We start from the raw sequence: 27,870 nt of genomic DNA on the forward strand, positions 1-27,870 counted from the left end.
CAGCATTCGTCAGGGTAGTGATTGCCAGTTGGTTAGTGTTGCATGTGTCTGTGTTTTGTCACTGTGCACTATAAAAATATGTTAATTTTAGACTAGAGGGTTGTAGTTTCAAGTTTCATTTCACATTCTGTTCTCTAGTTTAATTAGCATGCTTAAAATGTACTTGAGTTGTAGAGTTTGCTTGATTTGGCTCCCTTAGCTTAAAAAATTCTCTCATCTCTCGAGGTAATTGGCAAATACCACTTAATGCTTTATTTTTTTTCCCTCTTAATTAATGGCATATCCTGCTTTGCAATTGTTATGAGTCATTGTCTTACTATGAAAGTAGATGCTTGAATTCTGGATGAAACGGATGATTGAGGGTTTGAAGTGTGAAGCTTTTTCTATGGAGCACGGTTAATATAAAGAACAAGTGAAAAATGCTGCAAAAGAAGTGCAAATTTAAGTGAATAGGATGGAGGCTCTGTTAAAAGCATGTCTAACACAAAGAGGAAGTGTCAGTTCTTCCATTAAGGACACGCTGCTTTACAATCTGGACCGGTGTGATGTTGCCATTGGCCCCTTCAAGTGACCGAGACCTCTTTCTGTGTCTGGTGCGCACACATTGAAAAGCTGCAAATTAGTTTAACATCTGGTCATGGGCCCTTGAAAGAGTGGGAGAGTTAAAAAGAAAAGTGTGGAGGAAGGAATAAAAGATAGCGAAGAACAGAGCAGGGGAAGAAAAGTGAAAAATGATCAGCAGAAGGGAAGGGAGGAAAAGAAGGGGGGGGAAAACGTGGGATAGGTTTTGGCCCGCCCGTGTCTCCGTTGGGAGCACATTTTCCGCCTCTGTGCGCATGGGGGTTATTTTTAGCTCTGGAGGGCTGATCAAACGTGGTACATAAATTCCCAGAGCAGGCAAGGTAAGGGGAAAAGACAGCACACTTTATCACTTGCAGCAGGAACCCCAACCAATCTGGTGACCAGACGTGACAGTGCAGCACATGGTTGGACTGGACGGGATGTTGTTCTGTAGAGGCTATTAACGGCCGCGCGTTTTTAAAATCCCACAGCAATCTGCTGTGAGGAAGCGGGGGTGTTTTTACAGACCCCTGAGAGTGGGAAGAGGAAAAAGTTGGGTTCTGTAGTCCCTCCTCCTGTTCAGACAATATATGTGAATGATAAATGCCACAGTTTATATACTTTACTATAGTTTAAAATTAAAACTTGAACTTTGTGCACAAATTCCCACGTCTCTCATGCATGTTAATGACAACTCACCTGTTTTTTTTTGGGGGGGGGGTTTTCCTGCACCATTGTCCATTTCCAGGGTTCAAATATCACAGACACATGCACGGAGATGCTAATGCAGGGTGTCCTGCTGAAGATTTCAGCTGGGAACATACAAGAGAGGATTTTTTTCTTGTTCGACAAGCTTCTGGTCTACTGCAAGAAGAAAAATAGGTGACTTTTTATTCATTACTCTTCTCCAGAGAGAATGAAAATATTATATTTGTGCTAATTCCTGTGTGTCTGTCCTCCTACAGAACATTTAAAGTACAGACTTTATAAATAATTCACTGCACCGTTCCTTTCCTCTTACTATGGGAAGTATTTTAGGTTCTGTTTTGTGAGGGAGTTGGAAAAACGTTTAAGGAGGCAGAGATGGAAGACTCATATTAGAAAAGGATTTAGACGAAATTTTGGGTGATTAATCAAGGTAGGGATATGAACCACCACGTTTGGGTAGTATTTTCCTTTTAGATTGATCTTTCAGATAATCTTCGGATGCAAATAATACGACATTTATTCCGATCAGGCAAAACTGAATCGTGAAACTCGTCTAATTAATCTGTGTTTGGCAGCAGGAAACCGGATGAAGAAGCTGAGTATACAGTATCAAGTATTAAATGTAAAGTATTTTGCTACTGATTACCTTTGATGTCAAAATAGGCTGGTAAGTGTGACAGTCTATTAAATATGATTTAAATGTTTAAGGATTAATCATCATCTTGTTTCTCTCCGTCAAAGGCGTTTAAAAAACAGTAAGGCGTCCACCGAGGGCCCTCGCTACCTGTTCAGGGGAAGAATCAGCACTGAGGTGATGGAGGTGGAAAATGTGGATGATGGCACAGGTGAGCAGTGCTCTAAAAGAAGATACCCTGGTTATTTTGGACAGCTGCTGTTTGAGTTTATTATTTTTTGTCATTGCCTGTGCTAACTTACAGCAGTTCTGGCAGCAGGAATTTAAATACATGCCATAATAAGCCACACGGAGAAGTAGACAACATAGTCCTTGGCGTGAGCTGGTGCACAACTGTGTGATTTTTACACTTGGATCGCCAATGGAAAAATGAGACTTACCTATAAACATTTTTTAGACGTCTATAGTTACATATCCTTGGGGCTGTGCTGCTGCTGGTCCTCGGTGAACTTGAGCGCATGTGTCTTTTGGCCTCACATAGCCACTGATTAGCATTTATATTTGTAGAAGCCATCATTTCCTTTCCAACGGTCCTAGATGGGCAGTAATATTGGGTGTTTTTGGTGAGGGATGGATGGGCTTGGGTCTGGATAAACAGGCGAGGCAGGCGGCAGAGCAGTAACTTGTGGGTGTTCTTCACCACAGGCGGGAGATCTCAATCTTAAAGCCAGGGTGACTGGATTATTTTAGCTTGGATTCCTATGTTAACAAAGTGCCACGACTTTTTCCCAGGCGCACACTTGCTGCCTGAGGTTGAAACACGCCCTCGGGGCATTCCATATAAAGGACACCACCACCACACCGTCTGTGTTTTTAGACGTGATTGTAATTGATGATTGTAATGGGTCGCTTTTTGTGATAAGCTTAGAAAGAAAAATCAAAGGAATGTTGGGAAGAGACTGGAAGGGGTTCCTAAAAGATGAAAATGATGATGGGTCAAGAGTTCACTTCCTTTATCTGGAGGCTTCTTAACATGTATATACTACAGGCATAGTTAATCACAAGTACGCACCAGCTCTGAAGGAGTATTCTGAGGACTCAGTAGTAAATAATGCTGATTGATGGTCCTCCTTCTGCATTTGTTCCCTCTCGTTTATCTCATTAAAGGAGAAGAGCGATAATCAATGAACCACTCGATAGAAAGTCTGATAGTAGAGCAGGGAAAAATGAGTCCGAGTCCAGCATTTGCAGTAAGACAAAGTATGATATTCTCTGGATGTTGTTTTTTTGTTTTGTTTTATTTATTTTTTATTAAAAATAGACCACATGCTGCTATAAAGGAAAGCAATAACTCATCAAGAGGCATGTTTTTTTTTTTTTAATTTATAGATTGTTTTTTTTCTTCACTCCTTTATAGTAGCGCTGATGTCACTATGTCATTCGGCTTTGCTTTTCTCTGCAGCGACTCACTTTGTGCCCCATGTTATTGCTGTGTTTCATGCGGTAACCCTTATTTACTGTGAACCCAACTTCCCAATAACTCTGTTTACAGTGTCACGATCAGTGTACCCACAGACTCATGGCCTTCCCCTTTCAAATATGAAAAAGTTCTCGGATTAAATAAGTCCTCCCCTTGCAAAGAGCTAACTAGAAGGAGCTGAGATTGTTTCTGCCTGTGTTTTCTCCTCCTCAGCTGACTACCACAGCAGCGGGAACATAGTGAACAACGGCTGGAAGATCCACAACACGGCCAAGAACAAGTGGTTCGTCTGCATGGCCAAGACCCCGGAGGAGAAGCAGGAGTGGCTGGAGGCCATCATGAAAGAGAGGGAACGCAGGAAAAGTAAGCAACTGTTTGTCAGTGTCAGGGCTTTTATTACACTCAGGGAAAGCTGGTCAATGTTTTCTCCTTAGCATCTGTCTTGATTTAAATAACTGAAAATATAGGCTGCGTTTTGGGAAAATCGATACAAAGCAATATAACTTGAATGATTAAAAACGCAAATAGATCCCAGCTGCGAACAGCATGTGGGATCTGCATCTAGGACTGAAGGGGGTTTCTTGAGTAGCTGTGTTATTTCCCTCAAGCAGATCACATAATGAAGGCTATTGCAACTAGAGCAGGGCGATATGGCCAAAAATATTTATCACGATATATATTTGAAAATTTGCGATAACGATATAACCGACGATATAATTGATGCGAGACAAAATACAACTCCACAACATTACTAGCGCAAAAAGACAACCTTCCATTTATTTTCACTTAAACAAGAAGCTGGTTTTTATGTACATTAAAGCTTTATAAAAATGTAACAGTGCAAATGCAAATTCCTTGCTGAAAGTTTAACCAAAAGGCATTTCCAGTAGAAATGGGCTGACATATCCTGAGCATAACCATGTATAATATCCACTGAAGTTAAAAAGAGGTGCTTTGCAACATTAAACTGCAGTGTGCAGTACGCATTTTTCGGACCATAAGGTGCACGGGATTATAAGGCACATTAAGCGAAACAAAGCAGTCAGATAAATCAAACTTTATTAAACTCATTCTTCTTGCTTCCTCCACTTCTGTACCATTGATTCATTAATGTTGAATTCTCTGGCAGCTGCTCTATTCCCATGTTGTTGCAGTATAGTAATGACTAACCTCGTATTGTGGATGGATTATCTCAGTTGTTCACCTGACTGAAGTTTGGTCCGTTTACAGCATCCTGCCATGCGATTGCATTTGTTTCTAACCATGAAGAACCTTCACGTTAACTTTTATAAGTGGAAAAGTGTTAGTGTTCGTCCTCCAGCTTCACTGTTTATGTTATGCTAACATAGCTGTGTCGCTAGCGATCACGTAGCACATCATTATATACCAGCTAGCCAAACTTCAGTAACCCTACAAACGTCACTGCTGTTTAGTTTCCTGTCTTCATTTATGTTGGAAGTGATAGCAGAGCTGTACGTTTGATTTTTTTCAGAAATCTCTCAGTCAGAACATGCAATATCATGCTTAGGTAACTAGCGAAACTAGCGAGCTAACTTCCGCTAGCTTCCTGCTAACTTCTAACTCCGTTAAATGTAATAACTTTTGTTTTCATGGATGCCTGGAAGTTAAACTTTATAGTTACACCTGGTAAAGCAGCAATGCTGATCGTTTTATTAAAGATGAAAGAATTTAGACAGTTTTTAACTCTAAGTGATGCTGCAGTGTTGTTTGACCTGAAGTATACGGAGTTTAGGACCCAGATTACTCCCAGATTTAAGAGCATCTTAGTCCGACAAATACGACAATAACAACGGCCGCTTGCATGTTCTGCAAAAAAATGTGCTTTGTTGTGTATCTGACGGACAAACACCAAACCAGTTCCACATCACGGAAGTTGCACCATTTTTACAAACCAATTCTGGTTCATCTGTTTCACTCAACAATCGGCCATGTGCGTATGAAAACAAAGGCACTGCGCATGCGCGTTTTACTCCCATTCTATCGCGATATTTAATTTTCCTATCGTTGCCTAACATTATACCGGTATTACCGTGAACGGTATAATATGGCCCAGCCCTAATTGCAACTGCTGATTATCTTGTCAAATTAGGAGACATTAACCTTCTCCGTCTAGTGATTGATGCTTTTAGTATCGGAGCTAGGTGCAAAGATTATTAATGCGGTGATACTGACGGGCTCTTTGCACCCTCTCCTGTGTAGGTCTGAGGCTCGGCATGGAGCAGGATACGTGGGTGATGGTGTCAGAGAAGGGAGAGAAGCTCTATCACCTCATGACCAAGGGTAACCTCATAAAGGACCGGAAACGCAAGCTCACCACCTTCCCCAAGTGTTTCCTGGGAAGGTAAGGATCCTTCTGCTGGTCTTGATGTTTATTCCATCGAGTGTTCAGCCCTATGGGTTTTCTCTGTGTCATGTAAGCATTTTACCTGTGAGTAGGTCAGACTGCAGGACTGTGCCAGGAGCCTTTCAAAGATTAAATCTGTATTCTGTGTGTCTCTAAAGATTTATAGGACCTTGTACTTGATGTTAAAAGAAGTGGTATTAGTAATGTAACGTAATAATAAAGATCAATTGGCCAGGATTTGTAAAGACAGCTGCTGGAAAGAAGAAAGCAATGGCACTTTCTGCTCAAGAGACTCTGTGTTGTGGAGCCGCCATCTCAGTCACGGGAAAATGAAATCCAGCGAGATTTAGCCCATGAATCTTATTTAAGGATTATTGGTGTGGTGTCTGGGGATGGATCGGCCACTGAATGCCAGTCATAAATCACAGGCTAGATATCCCTGCGCGGCTCAGCTGACTGCCCCTTTTGCTCCCTCGCCCATGTTAGATTATAGTAAGCTGTCTGCAGAGAAATCCATGAGGTAATTGTTGTAGAAGGTTCATTATGTCAGAGGGCAGCTCTGTCTGTGTGTGCGTGTGTTACCATCAGAGTGTGTCACGCTCATTGTTGTCCTTGAATTTTCACAGTTAATTTGGGCGCGCTTTCCATATTTACTTTTGAGTCTGAATATGACTATCTCTCCTGCACTCGCTGACAGGTGAAAAATATTTACCGTGAGTGGAGCTTTGCTGAAAATCTCGTCCTTGGGTTATTTTAGGTAAGCAGAAGTTGATGCCACCATTTGGGTATTTTGCTTTCATAATGTGAAATGCAGACGAATTGGTTTCACGTCAGTGTTGTAGGTTTCTGCGCACTTGTGTGCTTTAATGAGATAAAAGACTTGAATGCCTGACAAGGACGAACTTTTTTTTTTTTGTAGTTCTACTTCAAATGAGATCAAATATGTGGGCACAGACACTTTTATCGGGAATCTGGGAACTGCAAAACTCTTTCGCTCGGTCCATTCGACATGTTCAGCATCCTCTCTTGTTATATAGCATCTATCCCATATTGTACCCCAATGTGGGAAGAGGACAAAGTGTGACTGAGAAGGTGGCGAACGTGGATAAAGATAATAAAAACAAGAAGCTTCTGATGATGACGTGTGGCAGCCAAAAATATGTTTACAGAGGGACGCCTGTAATTTTAAAGGCTCAGCTAAATCATTGAATGCTTCCAAAAGACGGCCTGGGTTGGATTCTGTTCAAGTTCTGATCCTCTCTAACAAATTTGCCTTGTAAACACTCCAGTACAATTCAGAATGAGCCATGTTTTCCATTTGTTATAAAATTGTACTTTCAGTTTGTTTTTCTTGAGTTGTTACAGTCACGTTGAAAATCTCCCGAGCTTATACAGTCATGTCAAAATCCCTGTTATTTTTAAAAGCATAAAGAGAGAGGAGGGGAGCAAAAACCAACCAAAAAGTCCAATTGGACATAGTTGTGGCCAAGTTACATGGCATGGTGGTTTGAAATGAAGGGTTACTTTCTCCTTTGGTCCACACAGACAACACCAGATCCCTTGCGGTCCGGAGAAGGAATGGATCTGTCAGCTGAAAAGATTAGCAGGATCAAACACTAGTCCGATGCGGTCATCTTGTTGAGTCTGAAGCGATCATATGGTGAGAAAGAAGCTCAGGGAAGCTTTCTTTGAAAACCTATCCCCTTACACCTGGATGACCACTTGTGGGTAAAAGGACATCTCTGGCCCCTCGGTACTTCTCCTGTCTGCACTGATTTCGGAGACGATTACATGTAGGCGTAATTGGCTTATGGAAACCAGCATTGTATGTCTCTGATGAAAACCACATTGCCTATGGCTTCAAGTCAGCCCACTCCCTCCATTGTGAAATGCTTTGCCATTATCCCCTTTCCACGCCTCCCCCTTTTTCTTTCTGACTTTTTCTTTTTAAAACAGAGGGCTATTTCTGTGTCTCAGAAAAATGTTATGATCTTATTTGAGGTTAGTTTTCTGCGAGAGGGTAATTCATCAAAGAAAATGTGTGTGAGAGCCACCTAGTCTGACATTATCATCCAATTTTAAACCTGAAACAAACAGAAAAACCATTTTCTACATATGATGGACTCTAGCAGTATATTGTCGTGACAGATGCTGGTGAGTATCTATGACAGTTATAGTAAATGGACTGGTTCTTGTATAGAACTTTGCTACTCTGCTTGAGCACTCAAACCGCTTTATACTACAAGCCTCATTCACCCACATATTCATACAGTCATAAATGCTTACACTTGGATGAATGCATCGGGAGCAACCCCTTATGCACCATGATCATGGACATGGGAAATGATATTGGAAAATGGAGAAACATGCGTAATTGCTTTCTTGCTGAGAGTTCTGTAAGAAGCCTTTTTATCTCTTGCAATGCTCTTCCTGTTCTGTAAATATGAAGTTATGCCAGCGGGTAGTTTGTTCAGCTCACCATAAAGACCACATGGGGGGAAACAGCTTGGCCGTCTCTGCCCGAAGGCACTAAAATGTATTTAAATGAAGCACCTTTAAAGCGCACTAATTAACACTTTCTGTCTTGTTTGTTTAGTCTATACCTAAGCATGTGTATATGAAGCTTCAGTTAGAGGCAACCACATCTTCTGACTGCCAAGCCAAGTACTACTCATATTAAACAAGCATAAAGACCTCCAGAAGTTCTACATAGAGCGTCTCTCCCTGCCCCCAATAATATTTTTTTATGTGACTTCTGCTGGAAATAAAAGGATTATCCTAATTTCCTAAAAAGTTGACCTTTAAGCTTCGAATCTGTTTTAACCTTGTAAAATATTTGATTCAGTGGGAGATTAAAAAAAAAATAAATCCATGACAACATATAAGTAACCACAAAAATTCAAGTTTGGCTAGGAAATGTTACAAAAAAATGAATTCACCCAGTTTAACACACACACACACACACATACACACACACACACACACACACACGTGAGGTGTTTACCTGGCATCATATGCAACTTGGTTTAGTATCTTGCCCAAGAGCCCTTTGGCGCACGGAGTTGCAGCAAACCTTGTGATTAGTGGGCAGTGTGCTCTACACTTGGGCCAAGGCTGCGCAGGATGTTTCCAGTTTTCTTCCATTTTTACTCGTAACTAGCGGCTCCATAGTGTAGCAGTGTTCATCTAACGAGCGAAAGAGCCCCAGTTTGATCCCAGAAAGATGCACAAATCCTTTTGGGGGTTATTTCAGACGGGACATCAAGGATGTAATCAGATAGACTGCCGCTGCATTGCCTGTTCATGCTCAGTCCTCTCTATCTTTACTCTCTGTCTCTTTTATTGAGTCACTAAATTATAAAGAATTATCCCATTAAGTTCATTTGGGCCAGAACATTGGATGCTGTGTTTGGTCCTTTTAGTGGTTGGTTTGTTTTTCTCTATCTAGTTGTAAATGGTGCAGAGGGGGGAAAAACCCACCCCCTAAAAAAACGTGTTTTTCTATCAAGAAATTCCCAAGCTTGAGTCAAATCCTCTGTTATTGATGTTATTAAATTGTGTGTCTAAATTAAATAAAGTCAAACTGGACAAAAAGCGAGAACTAAGGCCTGCTGGTTGTTTTAACAAACAAACCTGGGCCTTGACTGTAAATAAATCATTCCCCCTTTGCCAGCCCGGGTGTTTGTTGCCATAGTCACGTTGATTTAGAGTAAATGCAGTTTGTAGAAAGTTATGAAGGCTGTTTCTTCTCTTCTCTCTCCAATAATCACAAACATTGCCCTTTTATGAAGCGAGGAAATTTCCCATGGGTTTTCTGTGCATTTGTGTTGTGTTGTTGCGACTGAGCCACGTATGTTGCTGTGCCAGTTCTTTATTTTGAGCTTCTGTTTTTTGAAATTTATTCCCCCACCCGACCAGTGAGTTTGTGTCCTGGCTGATGGAAATCGGTGAAACGGACAACCCAGAAGAAGGGGTTCACCTGGGTCAAGCTCTGCTGGAGAATGGTATCATCCACCACGGTTAGTTTTTCATTTTTATCTCCCGTCCTCTCTCCCACTCAGACCCGCTTTATCATCCTTTGCTGTCCCACATATTAAATCAAATCTGCCACAGTCTAATTTACTTTGTGCTGCACAGTGTAGAGCATGCAAATGCCTGCCATTCCCTAACCTAACCTCTAGACATGTCTGAAGAATGCTGTACTTTCACTCTCTGGCTGGAGTCTACAAAGTAGCTGTGGCTCTCTTATTTATTTCTTAGCAGGTGTCCCATTTAAACACAGCTTTGACACAATGTTTAGGTAAGGGATTATAAATATTAATCTTTTCTTGCCTTAATGTTTGTGTTATATTTTCTCAGCTGCTGTTCTGTGGCTTTGGGTAACAAGTGTGTTTAGTGCATGAGACTTTAAGCTGGCTAACGCTCTGCATTCACACTAAATGGCGCATGCAGCCCTGCATGGTTTTTCTTTCTTTCTTTTTTCTTTCTTTTTTTTCCTCAAAAGTGTAGGGCCCCAAGTCAAGTTGTATCTTAAATCACTCAGGGGCACTTTATTGCTTCCTCAGTGAGAAATGAGATGGGGCTTTAGAGCTGTTCCTGACAGAGAGGAATAACTCAGAGCCCCTCCGAGCTCTCTCTCACGGTGCAGTTAGCAGTCCCCATGCGAAAAACGATAGAATATCTTTTTATTTAAAAAAAAAAAAAAAAAAAAACTTTAATGGAACCCGCTCAGCTGCAGCCAAGAGTACGGAGCCAGCTTTTATGACTGCTGGGGGGTCTACACGCAGTCCCCTGAAGCGAGAAAAGCAGGAAGCTCTGAGCAGCTGTGCTATCTGTGACTGCTCTGTGTGGGGTTGGAGTCCTTTTCTTGTCTGGAGAGCTTGTTTCTCTGTGCAGCCCTGCTTGGTTTGAATGTGTTTTGGTTTTTTTTAATTTTCACATTTAAAGCAAACTGAATAATGCTCCCCTTCACTCTGGGGCCTGAATGTGTGGCATTTCTTTAGTCACAGACAAACACCAGTTCAAACCAGAGCCCGTGCTCTACCGTTTCCGCTACGACGACGGCACCTACCACCCGAGAAGTGACATGCACGATGTTATATCCAAGGTAACAGTGTTGCGGTGGAAACGCAAGTCGATTTAAAATCGCACTTTAAGCGCATATCGCTGAAATAACCCAAAGTCTCTCTCCTGTTCCTCACAGGGTGTTCGGCTGTTTTGTCGTCTTCACAGCCTCTTCACTCCCGTCATCAGGTGGGCGGTCATTTTCTTTTCCACTCCATTGCAGTCAAGCCAGGTGGGGGCACGTGTAGTTCAGCGTCTGGCTTTTGTGCCTAAAAATAACCCCTGCCTGCCACATACGAAAAAGTGACTAAGAGGGATTAGGTTGTGAACTATGAGCTCATTGTTTTCGAGGACTTGTGAGGAGTTGGCACAGGCTCCTGTGGGTGATTGAGCATGACAGGTTTTATCTGGCTGTTCTCAAGACACAGATGTGCTGAAAGAAACTGAATCTATTCCCTCAATTTCCCTTCGATGTTTACATTCATGCTTAAAACAAAAATTGGTGATATTGTGATGAATCTCACATCATTTTTGATGCATCCGAGAGGAAAGTTTGTTGGAAAATGTTGTCATGATGAAGAATGTGAGTTAAGTGGGTGATCATTTGATTACAAAGAAGGTCCTCCTACAGTTTCCCCTTTTTGTTTGTGTGTGTGTGTGTGTGTGTTTTATAACCTAACACATGGTCTTGATCAACATGGTAAGCAGCTTAAAAGGTAATTCTAAATATCTGGTAGTTGTAGTAAGTAGTAAGTTTGACAAACATTCCCATATTTGTGGTGTTTTTACTTGCTTTTGTGGAGAGATCTTAATTTCATTCCACATTTTCATCAGTATAAAACCTGTTGTTCAATAAATAAAGCCAAAAATTAAAGTTATTCATGCAGATTGTTTTGTCAAAAATATATGACCAGGTTTCTGTGCTTGTCCCACTAGACATCAGTGTGGCGTTCGATACTGTTACAGCAATAAGAGATGTTGTGGGTATTGAAGGTACTGTGCAGTGGTGAGTCGGTGAGTCCTTTTCAAACACAAAGGTTAGTTAGCGAGTTCTCCAGGGTTCCGTGCTAGGACCAGTTCTATTTACATTATACATGCTTCCTTTAGACAGTGTAATTAGAAGGCATAGCATATGCATTGTCACTGCTATGCAGATGATAGCATGAGGCCATATAACACACACAAATTAGTTAAATTGCAGGAATGCCATAAGCACATGAAGACCTGGATGACCTCAAACTTTCTATTTCAGATAAAACTGAGGTTATTGTATTTGGTCCTAGAAATCCAAGAAATGCAGTATCTAGCCAGATGCTCACTCTGGCTACATTACTCTGGCCTCCAGTAACACTGTGAGGAATCTTGGAGTAATTTTTGACCAAGATATATCCTTCAATGCGCATATTAAACAAATATGTAGGACTGCTGTCTTCCATTTCCATCCAGTATCTCCAACATTAAAAACATCCTGTCTCAGAGTGATGCTGGAAATCTAGTTCATGCATTTATTACTTCTAGGCTTATTAATTCCAGGATGTCCTAAAAACTCCCTGAAAAGCCTCCAGTTGATCCAAAATCAACTAAATTCAAGACTACAGTTTCCCTCGGATGAGTCTCTGTACCTTGCAGCATCATGTGGCCCAGTCACAGCTCAACAGTGCCTCATTTTTTTTTTTTTTTGTCTCAAAAACAGCTCTTAACACATTTCATTTAGAGTGACTGACATCATATTGATCTTGTTTTTTGAAAGGCACGCAGAGCCATTCCTGATTTAAAATGACATACAGCATGATGCAAAACAGTAATTAAACTTGGAAAATAAGCATGCTGGCTGGATAGAATGAGTAATGAAACTAATGTGACTTCTCTCAGTATCTTACAATAAGGGAAAATACTGGAAACTCCCCAAAGTGGACTCATCCAGCGTAGGCTATGTAGAAATTGTCACTTAGGCAAGTGCTTTTTGTTTTTAAAGCTTTACCTAGAGTGCCTAAATGTTTATTGGAGTATACAAGTTCTTTAAAAATCAGGCCTCGTTATATCTTAGAGACCTCACAGTGCACTCTCAGACTGCAGATTCCTTGGTTTTTCCAAAAGCAGAGAGGGAGGCAAAGACTTCAGCTACTCTCAGGATTTCTTTTTTGGAACCAGCTCCACGTTTGGACTCAGGACAGACACCCACTCTGTTTTTAATATTAGATTTAAAAATGTCTTTTTTGATAAAGCTTGTATTTAGGGCTGGGTCAGGTGACCCTGAGCAATCACTTAGTTATGCTGCCATTGACTTAGGCTGCCAAGGGACTTCCCATGATATAATGAGGACTTCTTTCCATCCATTTCCTTCTTTGCTTCCTCGCTTCCGTAGTTTGGATTTTGTCCTGCCCTCCTGTGCTCACCCCCTAACTAGTTGCAGCACATGGCTGCCCCTCCCTGAGCCCACTTCTGCTGGAAGTTTCTTCCTGTTAAAAGGGAGTTTTTCCTTCCTGCTGTCACATAATCCATACTCATAGAAGATTGTTGGAATTTTGTCAACTAATGTAGACTCTCTACCTTAGAGTGGCGACTGTTGTTGTGATTGGCGCAGTATAAATAAAATTGGATTGAACTGAGCTGAATCTGCTGGCCTGCTTTGGTTTTTACTTCTTATAATCTGACTTTAATTCTATTGCCACCTGCTAATGTGTCGTATGGCGAAACACAACATCAGAGTTGGCTGTTTATACTGATTTCAAATAACCCGAATAAAAGCTTGAATTTCACAACTATAAAACTGTGCCATGGCTAGCGGGGGCACGCTGATCCTTCATCTGTCCTAGCATAGAGACTTTTTTGTTTGCTCTAACTGCAAAAAACCCCAAAGGGTGAATTTGTGTGTGTATGTTTGGATTGTCAGCATTCAGTCCACTGGTGTTTTTGTGTTGAGGCCAAAACTCTTGGCGTAAAAACTCCTGTTGGTGAACTTGAGTTGTGTGCGTTGTTAGCTCACATATCTGCGCAGTGCATTCTCCCTGGGAAGCCAGTACAATGCATCACAGGGCCTGGGAATGCCAGAGTTTAATTGGAGCAACCAGCCCCTGCCTAATTAGGTGGAATTTCCTGGCAGAGTAAGAGCGATTAGGCAAAGATGGGGGTATATACTATGCAGACCCCATAACCCTCTGCAGCTTCTTTGCCCCCCTTAAGCCTCTGCTTTCATTACAAGAAATCAGTGAAACCAGCCACTCCAGGGGATCTCGCTGCAAAGGAGCAAATGCCCACTTAAGCTGTTGTACACAGTTATATGTTGAAATAGATAATAAGAACAATTTTTCATCATGTACACAGGGACACTAGAGCCAAGGCCACTCATAAATATTCTTTACATACAATGGGGGAAAAAACTGTCATTTTTACCTCAGCATTTGAAATGTTGACAAGTTTTCCTCATTATGCTGAGGAGTCCTCCAGAAGCTCAATATTTACTGATGCATGGGTAGGATTTTCAGAATAACAAACAGTATGGAAAACTGCTTGATTAATTTCTCACTCCTGAGCAGTGGATTAAAGCTTGAACTTTCAGCATCCTCCGTGTAATTTATTCTAAGGAGTACTTAGAAAGTACGACAGTTGCATCCGTTTGCTCACAAAATGTCAAGACAAACTTTGTCATTGGACAGCAAGTTAAAAACCACCTCTCTGACCTTTCCCTCTGTTACTCCTCAAACTGCTGTTTCCTTATCCTCGACATATGGCTGCCCAATGGGCCGTTGTTTACCCCCATTTTTCACTCTGACAGCCTCACTTTGCACCAGCCGCTGAAGCCCAACTCTCACTGGCTCTAGTATCCCATTTTGGGGGAAATGCAGGGTGGCTCTTGGTTCCTCTGTCAGAGTGGTTTATGCATGGTGCGACATGGCTTCCAGCTGTACCGTCCTCATCCAAGACTAGCGCAGGCTGTCAGGCACAGTTATGTAACAGAAAGCTTCAGAATGGATCAAACATGGCCGCGCTTGGCCTCTAACAATTCACTTTCTGAAGAGTACCAGGAGTCTGAAATCAGACTTTAACTTGGCCCACAAGTCTTGTTTGACTTGTCTGAACTGTGTGTGCTAGAAAGGCCTGTGTATGTTTAGTTTTGTGTCCGCGTGTGTAAGCGTTTGCATGTGCTGGAAGCGGTGGAGTGGTGTAAGTCACGGTGGTTCTGGACTTTCCCGGCCCTGCAGCTCAGCCCCTGCGTGTCCCCGGGGAGGCCCCTGTATTCATGGGAAAGTCACGGCTCCATTTCAAACAGCATTCTCGGGGTCTGGCAAAGTGCGGCTGTGTGGGTAACACTGAGAAAAGCAACCCCATACTGACATGGAGCACCCCAAGGCCAAACACCAGCCAGTACTTGAAACGAGGCCACATCTCGCTGACACTGGGAATTATTATCCCTCCTTTTGGGCATTGTGTTTAAATAGACCAAGCAATTATTTCTCTACATATTCTTTGCCTACATTTTTTTTTCACATTTAAAGCAAATAGTAAAATTTAAAATACCAAGAACTTTCTTTTCCAGATCCCTCTATTGATATCTTCTGCTTTTGTGCCCATCCAGGGACAAGGACTATCATTTACGGACCTACAAATCAGTGGTCATGGCTAACAAGCTCATAGATTGGCTTATAGCACAGGTAAGCTCTTTCGCTGCTTCACAAATGTTATTTAATAAGAATACAAGTTGTTGAATTTGTCTATTTTGCTTGTGCAAAGAATTTGATGAAGTTAGATTATTATTCTGAACACCATTTTTTTTTTTTTCTTTAAATTCAGATACTTTCATATAGTTTCTTGTGTGTTTTTTAAGAAGACACCTTTCCATTAGTTTCTGGCCATGTTGAAAACACATGTCCCACCTTTTCCCCTTTCAAGCATAGAAGTTTAAAAAAAATAATTCTGGGAGCGTCTGCTGTTGTTACACGTCAGTCACTTCAGATGTGCAGCAGAAAAAAAGACACCATCAGACTTGAAGCTCTCAAAGGAGCCGAGAGGAAACGAAAAAAGAAAAGCAGAATTGATTGGATAGCAAAGCTTTATTGACTATGACAGGAAGTTCTGAGGTTGACAGATTGATAGTCCTGTTCGGGACGACAACAAAGGGATGAAACATATATGGCGACCAGCAACCACAGAATCACTGGCAGTCATTACATGCTTGTGTCTGCGTAAATGTGCATGTGTGTGATTGCGGTATTCCATATGCATGTGTTTGAGTCGGTGCAGTGGAGTGGCTCTCGCTTCTTCAGTGGGACTTCAATAGCTGTCACACTATACTGTCTAGACATGATTTTGGCTCTGTTTAAGATCGAGTGTGCAGAGGCTCTGCTGGCCTTGAGGGCTTTTGGACGCAAGAACAAAGGAGGGGTGTGAATGTGACATTTTGACTGCACTCTAAACACACAATGTCCTTTGTTCTGTTTTCTCTCATCCTCCTTTGCTTCTTTTTTTTATCTTCTGACTTATTCACTATACCCACTCTTCACGCTTACATCTGTCTTATTTCTCCCGCGTGTCCACTCTTCTGGTGCAGGGGGACTGCAGAACGAGGGAGGAAGCGGTGATCTTGGGGGTGGAGCTCTGCAACAATGGCTTCATGCATCACGGTACGGCACTTTCCACTCCTGATTAAAATAAAAGGGGAAAAAATCCTGCAGTAAATGAGAGATGAATGCTTTGGTGAAACCACGCAGAGGGCGTCTGGCATTTAGCGTCCTGTTTTAGAACATAACCACACTTGTTCTTTTTCCATTTCTACTTAATATCCCTCTGACATGCTACAGGAATAGAACTATTTTCCAAACCAGTGAATATAAGTGCGTGTGTGATGCTTGCATACCATCATTAATTCCATGTATGCATGTTCCCATATACTGTATGCACTGTATATGTCTTAAGTAACTAAGTGCTATGGGTAAATACATGAAAACTGTTTATCTGTAAGTGCAAAACAGACAGTGGCCATGGTTACAGTTTGCTTATGAGAGTCGGATTTGTTTTTAACTGCGCACCTCCCCTGTGCCAAAGTCCACATCATGCACACTACAGTATGAATCACAGCATGTCACCTCGTACCCCCATGATGCAACTGCTTCAAACTACCCGCAGTTCAAGCCTCACACTACAAATTACCAGCACATCTCCAGAACATAACAACCCCAGCCATCAAACTTCCTGTCACTTCCACTGCCTACAGGGTAATTTCATAATTTCATTTCGTGCCTGTAAGTTATTTGCCCTCACGATGTAGCTATATCTGATCTTGAGAGGAATGAAGTGAGGAAATGTTAGAAGGAAGCTCTGTTCTTTCCCCTCAGGGCTATTTTTTGGTTTAAAATTGAAAGTCATAGTGGATATGTTATGTTGCCTCTGAGACCTGGTTTGTTCAAAAGATTTTTTTTTCCTTTTGCCATAAAAGTGGGGTCTCATTGTTTCCCAAAGTGTCTATTTGTGCATTTGGCGTGCAAATACTACTGCGGTCACACTTAGATGGGTTTAAACTTCTTAGCGTAATGCAAAAAGAGTTTTTTGCTAAATTTAACATGTTCTGCTTCTGCACAGCACCACACAGTGAGGTTACTCCCTCAGAAGTTGTCTGGGTCCAACATTTTAAATCCACCTTTCAAGTAACAATTTTTTCCGACACTCGCATACATTAAAAAACAATTAAAATTAGGATCTCCTATTACTTTCAGATATAGGTAGGAGTCAGATAACAAGCTTTAACACATTCACATTTAGCTATCACATTAAACTGTACTTGGCATTTGTAGCTAAATCTGTGGACTGTTGAACTTTCCAGTCACACTTTTCATATGTGACTTTGTTGTCACTCCCTCAGTGCTGGAGAAGAGTGAATTCAAGGACGAGCCCCTACTGTTCCGCTTCTTCGCTGATGAGGAGATGGAGGGTTCCAACACAAAATACAAACCTATGAAGCATGACCTGAAAATACTTGAAAATGTCATCTCCAAGTCTCTCCTGGTGAGTGCTCCTTGGTGGATTATTGATCGATTATTGCTCACTCCGACTGATATGCTGTGGCTTGCTGGGATTTAAGATAAGATAGAACTTTATTAATCCCTCGGGTGGGTTCCTCTGGGAAATTCGACTTCCAAAAAAAGCACAGCAACGACCAAAGTTACAGTTACAGAACTGTTATATATATATATATATATACACACACACACACACACACACACACACACACACACACACACACACATATAAATACAGAGACAAATATAAATAAAATATACAAAGGGGATAAATAGAATAAATAGGAATAAAAAATAAAAATACAAGTGAATTGCACATTTCAAGTATTGAGTCTATTGCACTGTTTATTTATTATTTATTTATTATTATTATTATTATTTATTTATTTATTCACAACTTGGAGCAAAGTGGAAACGCTGTAAATCATTATGCAGCACACAGCTGTGAGAAGTAAAAGTAATAACGCTACAAAAGTCCATTTTATACCTTGGTAAGCAAACCTTGTTTGTTTTTTTGTTTTTTGCAGCAAGCGAGCAGACAGAAATGTGTGTGCTATCGGTCTTTAATAGTATCTTCTTCTGCTGTGTCCGTGTTTGTGCTTGGTCTGCTCGCTTGGGATTTTGCTGATGTGAGACATGTTGTTTTCCAGATAAGGCCCAGTGATGGAGGCTATGGCTTTACCCTGGAAGAGAGGAATCGAGTCCCCATAATCAAATTTGTTGAGAAGGGCTCCCCAGCTGAGGTGACACGGTCTCACACACAGAGATGCACAAAAGCACAATCGTGAAGTTTCTTCTGTACTTCTTTGAAGCCTTTTTGCAACGTGTTAGTAATGTTTATGCAAAAAAAAAAAAAAAAATGCATTCCAGGCATAAAGCTCTCCTCGAGTTGCTCCTCATTTAGCAGATCATAGGTTATAGAGAATAGGAAGGAGCACTGCTAATGTGATTGCTTTGATTTTATTTTCAAAGATGAAAGTAAAGGCAGAGCTGTTTTGCAGATGTGCCAGCCAGTAGAAGTCTTTTGTTATTAAAATGTGATTCAGTCATTAGTCACGAAAAATAGAACCTCGTGACTCTTTGCCCTTCCTCTAAACCTGCTTTATTGTGATGTGGCACTAATGCTACCTTTAGTGCTTTCATACAAATATGTGTGATGTCTTAAAAAAAATTAAATCCTCAACAGGATCCAGCTGTGTGCTGACAGACACAAGTTACCCAGTGTTGTCTCCTAATGCTGGGAGTGTGCGTGCTTTTCATTGTGATTCAAACAGTCCACTGTGATTCTGCGTCACATTAAGACCGAATGTGTGACTTAATCCTTTTCTATAATTTATATTTATTTCTCTTGCTCTTCATATTCTCTTTCAAGATGGCTGGTCTGGAAGTGGGGAAGAAGTTGTTTGCTATAAATGGAGACCTGGTGTTCCTCAGGCCTTTCTCTGAAGTTGAAGCTCTCCTCAAGCAATGTTTTAACAGCAAAGGACCCCTCCGAGTGCTGGTCAGCACCAAGCCTAGAGAGTAAGTGTCAGATCTTTGCACGCACACGCAATGTCAGTTTCATCTTATTGTGTGCATATCCCAGCTCGGTAATTTACTCTTTCCTTTCATTTCCAGGACGATTAAGATTCCAGACTCGGCCGATGGCTTGGGATTCCAGATCCGTGGATTCGGTCCTTCTGTGGTCCATGCTGTTGGGAGAGGTAAGAGATTGCAGTTTCCACCACTTGAGCTGTCTGGCCTCATCAGCAAAAGTCTTTCCATCACCTCTTTGTTATTGTGGCACAGCTGGCGAGCAGCTGCTACACCAGCTTTGGGGGTGTGCGTGACTTGGCTGCGGTGTGACATGATCGCAATGATTTCCATGCACCTACTCGCATTTTTCTTAGCAGTTCGATTAGGATAGGAAAGTTTGATAGGAAAGGCTTTGTTCAGCAATTCTCCTTCACCGATCAGTTTGATAGGAAAGCACTCTGCATTTTTTTGCTCTAAATTCATCAGGCCTCTTACCTAATGCAGCATATTTAGTTGCACTGCTATCAGGGCTGGCATGAGGTAGGGTCCAATCAAAAAACAATTCGTCTCCATCTCAAGGGAATTGAATCTTTTATTTTTCCCCGCCTTAAGCAATCTAAGTCAGATTGCAGAGTATGTGCTTTCGTGTCAGCGTGCATGTGTGCGCCTGCATGTGTTGACTTGATGATGTGGTTGCTTGGGAACCTGGTGTGTGTTTAAGTGGATGCTGCGATCCCCGGGGACAAAGCTCAATATATATAGGAGGTGTCTCATTCCTTGGATTGTCATAATAGCTTCTGTTCCCTGGTGTCTGAGGTCAACAGGAGCTGGTAATACCAATTAGAGATGAAGAAACCGAGGCACAGAAAAAGAGCAGTTGCACAAAAATCTCTGTCGTGAAATTAATTTCACACAGCAATTCAGCGTATTGGCACTGTTGCTTGACACCGGTGTTGCACATTTTTGTAAAATAAGTGTTTAATGCGAACCAGGCATCTATATTTTTACAGCTGTGGTCAGCAGTTTACATACACTCATCATAGGCACGAATGCCATGGTTTGTTTGGGGGTTTGATTTCTTTAAACTTTTGTCTGCAGTATACATCACTGCTGTGATGTGCAGTCAATTTTTGTTTTACAAGTTTGAATTTATTTAGGATTTTAGGATTTTCTCTAATCTAATTTGTTTAAAGGGTTAAAGGTTAGGCTTTCAAACCTAAGAACATAATGTCAGCTGTCAAGTATGGTGGTGGTAGCGCCATGCTGTGGAGCTGTTTTACTCTCAGTGGTACTGGTAGGTTGCAAAAAGTGGATGGTAGGAGGATTGCATCTAAATTCTTCAGCTTCACCTCAAATCAGACAGCTAGATGGTTGAAACCTGGACAGAGGTGAGTGTTCCAGGACGATGATCCCAAACACATATCAAAACTGGTTTTAGAACAGATAAAGCATGCTAACATTATGCTTCAGGAATGATCTTCCCAAAGTCCCAAACTGTAAAGTATGTGGGAAGCTTGCTCCATGTCAGGAAGGCAACTAATTTAAATTAAGTCTACCGATTCTGTTAAGAGTGGTCAAATATCAGGCCAGAGATATGTCACCATGAGAACAGATGACAAGAAGCTTGTTGATTGTCCCTTCTCATCATAGTTGGTGAGGGTTCATGTGTGTATTTGAGCCCGTATGTATAATTTTGACCCCGTGGGGATTAGAGAAAATCCAAAATAAATTCAAACGTCTTGTATTTTTAAAGTCAGTAAAGATGTATGCTGTACAATTATTCCACAGTGGAAAAAGAACAGTTTAAAGAAATCAATAAAACGCCAGACTTATCATTATATTCATGCCCGTGATGACTTCACGTAATTTTTGACCACACTTGCAGAAAATCAGAAGTCTAGATGGATGTGTGTTATTGTGTTGGTTGTTTTTTCCTTATGATATAGACATTTTTCACCTTAAAATGTCTTAAACACGTAGAAAGGTCTTGAATGTAGTGTAAGTAGAAGGCACTAGCCTTATGGAGTGCCATAGCACGACTCCACATGGCCAGAAAGCCATCTTTCAGCTAGTTAACTAGCTGAATCCTCCTTGAGTTGTCTAAAAATTGTTTGGTGCTATAGCCAAAATGCTAACTACTGAGGATTCAACTGAAGTTTCAACTTTTGACCATTATGAGTACACCATCTGGGTACTTGAGCTGCCCTTCATTTAGTTGTGCTTATCAGTGTAAACACACTTATGCACTCTAAATAGTGTAATAGTACTAAAGTATGCTGTTGTAAATGCAATTAACATAGCAAGCAATAAACCTGCTAAACACTAGTATGTTAATACTGTTGGGGTGACCTTTCTAAAGGAGCAACTCACCTGAGACTGGGTGCTTAGAGAGTTATTGATTATTATATTTTATCGTTCATTAGCAATACATGCTTATCCTTTTAGAGAATCCCAAGGCATGTGGGGGGATTGGGCAAAAAGGCCACTTAGAAGATGTTGAAGCCCTTGTAGAAAGCATAAAGAAAATATAAAAATGTTTTGAACAATACTCATTCATACTGGACTTTGCTAAGTGTGTTTTTAATGTAATATGTAGACTCTTCTCTTCTACTCTATTAATAACTAGAATATGCTTGTCTATTGTTGATATATTATAAGTTCAGTTGATGCGGAAAGGAAAGTACACTGGATATGTCCGTCCCTGCAATCTTCGGCCAAGTGATTACAGATTCCTTACATTGCAGCGTGAGGTTTTCATGATGTATTTTTAAGGAGCTGAGAAAACAAATGGGAGGAATATTTAGTCTGCCATACACTTCCTTCTGATAGCTGTAAACCTTGAAGTTCTCCTATGGTCTGAATCACATCCCTCAGAGGCCTTCGTCTACCCCAGATAAACAACTTCCCTCCTCCCTGCACCACACTCTCCCTCTCACACTCCTCCTGAGCTGCCAAAAACAGGAAACAGTCTTGTAAATACAAAGCAAAAAAAAAGAATGTTGTTCAATCTAATTTTGCATACAGGATGTGGAAAAAGTGACAATTATTTTCTTTTAGGATGTGCTCATGTTTTTTTCATCCGGTTTCAGCATGCACCTGCAAGATAACGTGCAGTAGCTCTTACTCTTTTCACCCCTCCTTCCCCTTGCATCTCTGTCTGTCTCACGCCAGGCACAGTGGCAGCAACTGCCGGTCTCCACCCAGGCCAGTGCATTATAAAGGTGAACGGTATCAATGTGAGCAAGGAGAGCCATGCCAGCGTCATCGCTCATGTCACAGCGTGCAGGAAGTATCGGCGACCCACGCAGGTGAGACGGGAGGAAGAAAGGAAAAGCAAAAAGGGATAAACTGCAGAGTAAATCTAACCAGACACAGGGATTTGTCAAGGGGGGTGGGATGTCATCCAGCGGTAATGAAAAAGTATTTAATTTTTATTATGTGTCACTGTGGAGCAGAGAAAAAAATGAATAAATGATTGTCTTGCTGGAAAAATAGAATTCGTTTCTGCAAATTTGTTAGTAGAAGTGCAAAAGAGCAGAAAATAAGGGAAACTATTTACCCTGGTTCTCTCTGCCTTTCCTTCATTTGGGTCATTACGCAAAAATAATAGTAGTTTTGGCTTCTTTAGCACTGACCCCTGGCTCACAGTGGTGGGCTTGTTGTGGGAGACTGGCAGGCTGCAGATAGAGGTGGGAAAGGATCCCGAGGCTGGCTGGGGGTCAGAGTGGGTGAGAGTCTTGGAGTAAGACTGATCGAAGATGGAAGGAAAGAGGGGGATAGTGTGGGGTAGGCTAAACAGCAGACAAGAGTAGGAGGAGAGCTCGGTCCACCTGTCGAAGGTGGGAAACGGTGAAAAATAGAAACCCCAGGGTGTGTGTATGGTGTGAGTTAGTGTAGTGTGTCATTATAATTGAGCCTCGTGTGGACCTCAGGCTTAATGGTGCACTAGAGTGTTCCAAAACTCCTGGAGATCTGGTTTCCATCAAGTGTGGACCCGGAGGAACCACCCTCTCGTTCTTGCTCTTTGCGTCTTTGTGTGTGTTTGTATATGCGTGCCTGCGTGTGCGGTTGTACACTAGAAAACCACAGACCAATGGGACGGCGCAGCATGTAGCCTTGGCAGAAAACCCTCTGTGGGCTTGGGTGTAGAGAAAGGACACACACACTCAAATACACACAGGGCATGCTAGAGTGGGTTGATGAGTTTGGCATGGGTTTGCTTTTGCGGTCTCACCGAGAGCCATGTTTCCATATGTTTGTGAAGACTTTTCACTGTATGCTCTGCCAACCCAACTGTGACACTGCACACCATATCTAGGCAGAATCCGCTAAACGGGCTGCAACAAACCTCCAGCCTCAGCTTGTGTACACATGCACACAATCAACAGAGTAATAGAAATGCCACCTGTTAAACACCAGGGTTGGAGGGATAAGAGTGATGCTGCAGTAGATTGATTCATGTGGACAGTTGTGTACATATGGGCCTATAATTTCTCCAGTTAAATTAATTGTAAATTAAAAGACACAGACTACAGTTAGTCAATTTAAAGTGTAAATTGGGGGGAAAATTTCATTTTAGCATTTTCTTCACTAATATGATACAAAAATAATGTTATAAAAAGTTCAAATGAAATCCATCTTTAATTATTTTTTCTTTAATGTATTTAGCAAGATACTATCAAGTGGGTCTACAACAGCAGTGAGAACGCCCAGGAGGACAACCAGAAAACTAACCAGAAACCCATCCCTGAGAAGAATGGAGATGGCTTTGAGTGTAAAGTCGAAGGTGACGACACACGCACACACATGCTCATTCACAAGCTACATGGGAATATGTCATTTTGGCAAAGTGCTTCTTTTTTTTTTTTTTCCTTTTCTCAAAGTGTCTGTGGATGTAATGCAGGGTTGTTCACAGGAACACAATCCCATTACCTCCTTCAGTTAACAAGTAAAACATAGCTCCAAACATGCTCATCTGGAATGTGTTAGTGTGAGAACAGCTGCCCCCTCTGGCTCATCAAGTGTTAATTTGACCCTGCAATTTATGCATCCCAATGAGAGAGTAAAACAGGAAAGCTATTCCCTTCATAGCAAACAGCTCTGTCAGGATTTATAACTACATTAGGTCACTGCTTTACTGTAGGGCTGGTTAACTTGCTGCTCTTGGAATTGCTCCGGGGTTTGTTTTTTTTGTTTTTTGGAGGGAAATGGAAGAAAGCCACGAGCAGAAGGTCTTTCTCTGAAATTATCTGCAGATTTGGTGAACAGAGGCCTCCCACAGTTCTAAGTGTGGTGATGAAAACACTGGAAAAAACTGCATCAGTGCATTGTAGAACATTATTACATGTCATTATAATAGTTTCAGGCATAAATACCGCCTTGTTGCTTCGCCAACATAAACATAAAAAGTTTATACTATGTTTTTTTTTTTTTTTTTTATGTCTTATGTTTTTGTGTCTCCAACCTCAGAGGTAATGGACAAAATCAACACTATAGCTATCATTGATGGAAAAACAGACCATGTAAGTCTGACAGTAGACAATGTCCACCTGGAGTACGGAGTGGTGTACGAGTATGACAGCACAGCTGGCACCAAGTGCCATGTACTGGAGAAGATGGTTGAACCCAAGGGATTCTTCAGCCTCACTGCTAAGGTAAAAATGCAATTACATGAATACATTACATTTCCTTTCTCATTAGGGGTGTGTGTTTTACTTATTTATCTTAATGCAAAAATAATTGGTAGGCTAGTTGGTAGCTTTTATAGTAGATATTTGTCCAATATCAAATTTTCCAGCCTTACATTTATTAGCATTTTCTCTCATGTATTGTATTTGTTTAACTGAATATGACTCATAAAGCTACTTTCAGGTCCTTCCTTATTTACAAGGAGTTGTCACAGCACATAGCCCTGCATGTCTGATTTAGCCTTACTTAAATCCATTTCCTGATGCAACCCTAGAGAGATTTTTCTCCCCTCTGGAGACTGAACTGGAGATCTTTTGCTTGTTAGGTGAATGTGTTAACCTCTACACTATGGATTCATTAATTGCAGGCCTCATGTGATTCACTATTACTAAGGCAGGAGGCAAAGTTTGGTGTTTAGTGCTCTGCAAAAATGCAGAAAAGCCCCCATGAGGTGTGTATTCTCCACCTGACAGGGAACCCAGTAGTTGAAGTTCTCTGTGTTAGCAAATCCACATCTAGCAGAATGTCTTATTCAGCTAGTAAAAATCCCCCTGAGCGTAATTTATCAAGCAAAGATGTTGCGTTAAGCTGTGACTTTCATCCTGGATGGTTGTGGACAAAAAGAGGGACGACAGTGAAAGAGAGGGAGACATTTTATTACCTTTTATATGATGGATAGTGGTGCTTATTACCAAAGAGCAGCTCCTTGCTTGGTAAGGGATAGCAGCAGACAAGATGTGAACAGACTTTACATCTTGTCTGTGTTTTAGCCGGCTCTTGAGCAGGAGTCTACTAACACACGAGACTTTTCTTCTCAAATTTGACAAGATGCACAAATTCCACCATAAATTCCAGTGTAACGTTTTTGTTGTCACTAAATCCAACAGCTTTCCTGCTGTGCAGATTGGAGTGGAGCTTGAAGCTAGTGAAAAGAGACAGCTTTATTTTAGTCGTGTTAGTTCTCAGCTGGGCTAAGTGCATGCTTTTTACATCCCAGCAGTGATGTTCACAGAATGATCATTATTGATTTAAGATACACAGAGGATGGAAGACTCACTCAGACACAGATGCACACTTGCTGATGTGGGAAATGAAACACCGTTTGAAGCGTATTTCTGCCAAATTTCATGATGAACAACATCTGTCTTGTTTATGGTAAATTAGACAAGATCACATTTGGGTACATGTTTTTAAGTTGATCTAGATTTACTGTTCTTGTCCTCTAAAGTGTGTGAAAGCTCTCTTCTAAACACTGCCGATGACATGCACAAAACAACACTTGCCATAACTTCTCTCACTATATGCAATATCTCTTTTCTCCCAAGTAAAATTTTAGTATTATTATAAACATCTGCTCCCGCATTCCACACCGTCCTCTGAGATCTGTGTGATGTTGAATTTTAATGTTGGTTACGCTGTCGGGGTGCATGGGTTGTCTTGTGCTTCAGTCTCTTCCTGCTGTTACATTTCCTCCCTCGCTTCCCACCCTCCTCCACTGGGCATCTCATTAAGAAGGCTCAGAGTTTTGTGTGTCTTATTGTCTTCATATCTAATCTCTGATTTGCAGTCTTCATATAAACAGTATATGCATCACAATAATATTCATATTGGAATTAAACTCCTGATGAAATGCTGCAAATAAATCTGCCCTCTGTCCAATTTTGATCTTGTTTTCGACTGAATAAGGAGCTTGGTCATTCATTTACATCCCATTAGTTCCCCCAAAAGGGATTTTTTTTTTAAAAAGAAACATTTGCATATCATTTAATCAACCCTGACTTTGTTTACTCTTTCTGAAATCAGATCCTGGAGGTACTGGCGCGTAATGATGATGCGCTGGTGCAGATGTGTGGAAGGTTGATTTCCAGCTGTGATCTGATCCCAGAGGAGCTGCGGGTGCGCCTCAGTGCCATGCATAGTGAGAGGGCAGAGCACATTAATCGACGCATCACTAACTACAGAAAGGTAACTGTTTGGAGGGCCTTGAGCAGTCTCTTGTTGCCATGCTAAACTGTACAGCTTGGAAGTGTGAGTATGGACAATTCTCTAAAGACCTACAACAATAGAAACAGGATGCAGCTGGTGTGGAGATACACGCTTGCATAGATCCACAACATAGTTTTGCTCCTGAAAGAAAGACTGGGAATCCTTTCTGAAAGCTATAAAACATAAATATAGTGTAACAGGACTTGTAGAGGGATTTTCACTACATACTTACTGGAAATGAAAAGAAACTTTAGTGTTAAGGACTTTAAGCACACTGAAAAGATACAGACAAGGTACACATGCATATTTTTCTCACTGTGCTGATTTTGTTTCCATTAAAGTATCAAGGTGCATCAGTCAGTAAATGGACTGGACCGTAGTACAAACAAGTTCAACCAAGAGCTCAACTATCTGAATGCTTCTTAGCGGCACATGTAACGAGTGGTCGTTGACCTTCAAGACTTATTAAGCCAAAGTGTCTTGCTGACTTCCACACTTATTGCTGACTTTGTGATTGTGCCCACAATATAGCGCTTTGCTTTCAATTACAGCTGGTAAATGACAGAGCCAAAGCATTTTCAGCACTTTTCATTCACATCTGCAAGCATGTGTCTATAGGCAAAACAACACATGCAAGTGTGCGTGAGAGGGAGAGAGGATCTGACTCAACATGCGATTGTGCCTTGGATTCATTACCAGTCACTTATAAATATCTCTGCATAGCCACAGCCAGCATTTTTTTGTTGTGTAAGATCCCCTCATGCAGCAGAGCATTCCTTCTCAGACCCCTAGAGAAAAAGAGCAAGAAATGTATGTAGAGAGAAAAATGAAATTTGTGTGGGACAGGAAGACGGAA

The 27,870-nt window shown here is 41.3% G+C and overlaps 1 protein-coding gene across 3 annotated transcripts in view; it reads left to right on the plus strand.

Annotated features, from left to right (window-relative positions):
* Positions 1-27,870, plus strand: part of prex2 (phosphatidylinositol-3,4,5-trisphosphate-dependent Rac exchange factor 2) — a 92,205-nt gene that overhangs the window by 23,444 nt on the left and 40,891 nt on the right. For 2 of the 3 annotated variants that reach the window (XM_085287248.1, XM_085287249.1), the window contains exons 7-23: positions 1,310-1,443; positions 2,011-2,114; positions 3,597-3,746; positions 5,604-5,745; positions 9,667-9,767; positions 10,752-10,855; positions 10,952-11,001; positions 15,389-15,464; positions 16,361-16,433; positions 17,669-17,811; positions 18,476-18,568; positions 19,198-19,346; positions 19,443-19,528; positions 22,512-22,648; positions 24,009-24,126; positions 24,810-24,994; positions 26,832-26,993. In XM_085287248.1, coding sequence (XP_085143374.1) covers positions 1,310-1,443; positions 2,011-2,114; positions 3,597-3,746; positions 5,604-5,745; positions 9,667-9,767; positions 10,752-10,855; positions 10,952-11,001; positions 15,389-15,464; positions 16,361-16,433; positions 17,669-17,811; positions 18,476-18,568; positions 19,198-19,346; positions 19,443-19,528; positions 22,512-22,648; positions 24,009-24,126; positions 24,810-24,994; positions 26,832-26,993 — 2,007 coding nt within the window. The remainder of the gene's footprint in view (positions 1-1,309; positions 1,444-2,010; positions 2,115-3,596; positions 3,747-5,603; positions 5,746-9,666; positions 9,768-10,751; positions 10,856-10,951; positions 11,002-15,388; positions 15,465-16,360; positions 16,434-17,668; positions 17,812-18,475; positions 18,569-19,197; positions 19,347-19,442; positions 19,529-22,511; positions 22,649-24,008; positions 24,127-24,809; positions 24,995-26,831; positions 26,994-27,870) is intronic. The other variant, XM_085287250.1, reaches the window with a different exon arrangement.

This window comes from Mchenga conophoros, linkage group LG9 (assembly GCF_057382185.1).
Source record: "Mchenga conophoros isolate Kocher_MC1m ecotype Shallow Benthic linkage group LG9, M_conophoros_male_GT1.1, whole genome shotgun sequence".
Classification (NCBI taxonomy): Eukaryota; Metazoa; Chordata; class Actinopteri; order Cichliformes; family Cichlidae; genus Mchenga; species Mchenga conophoros.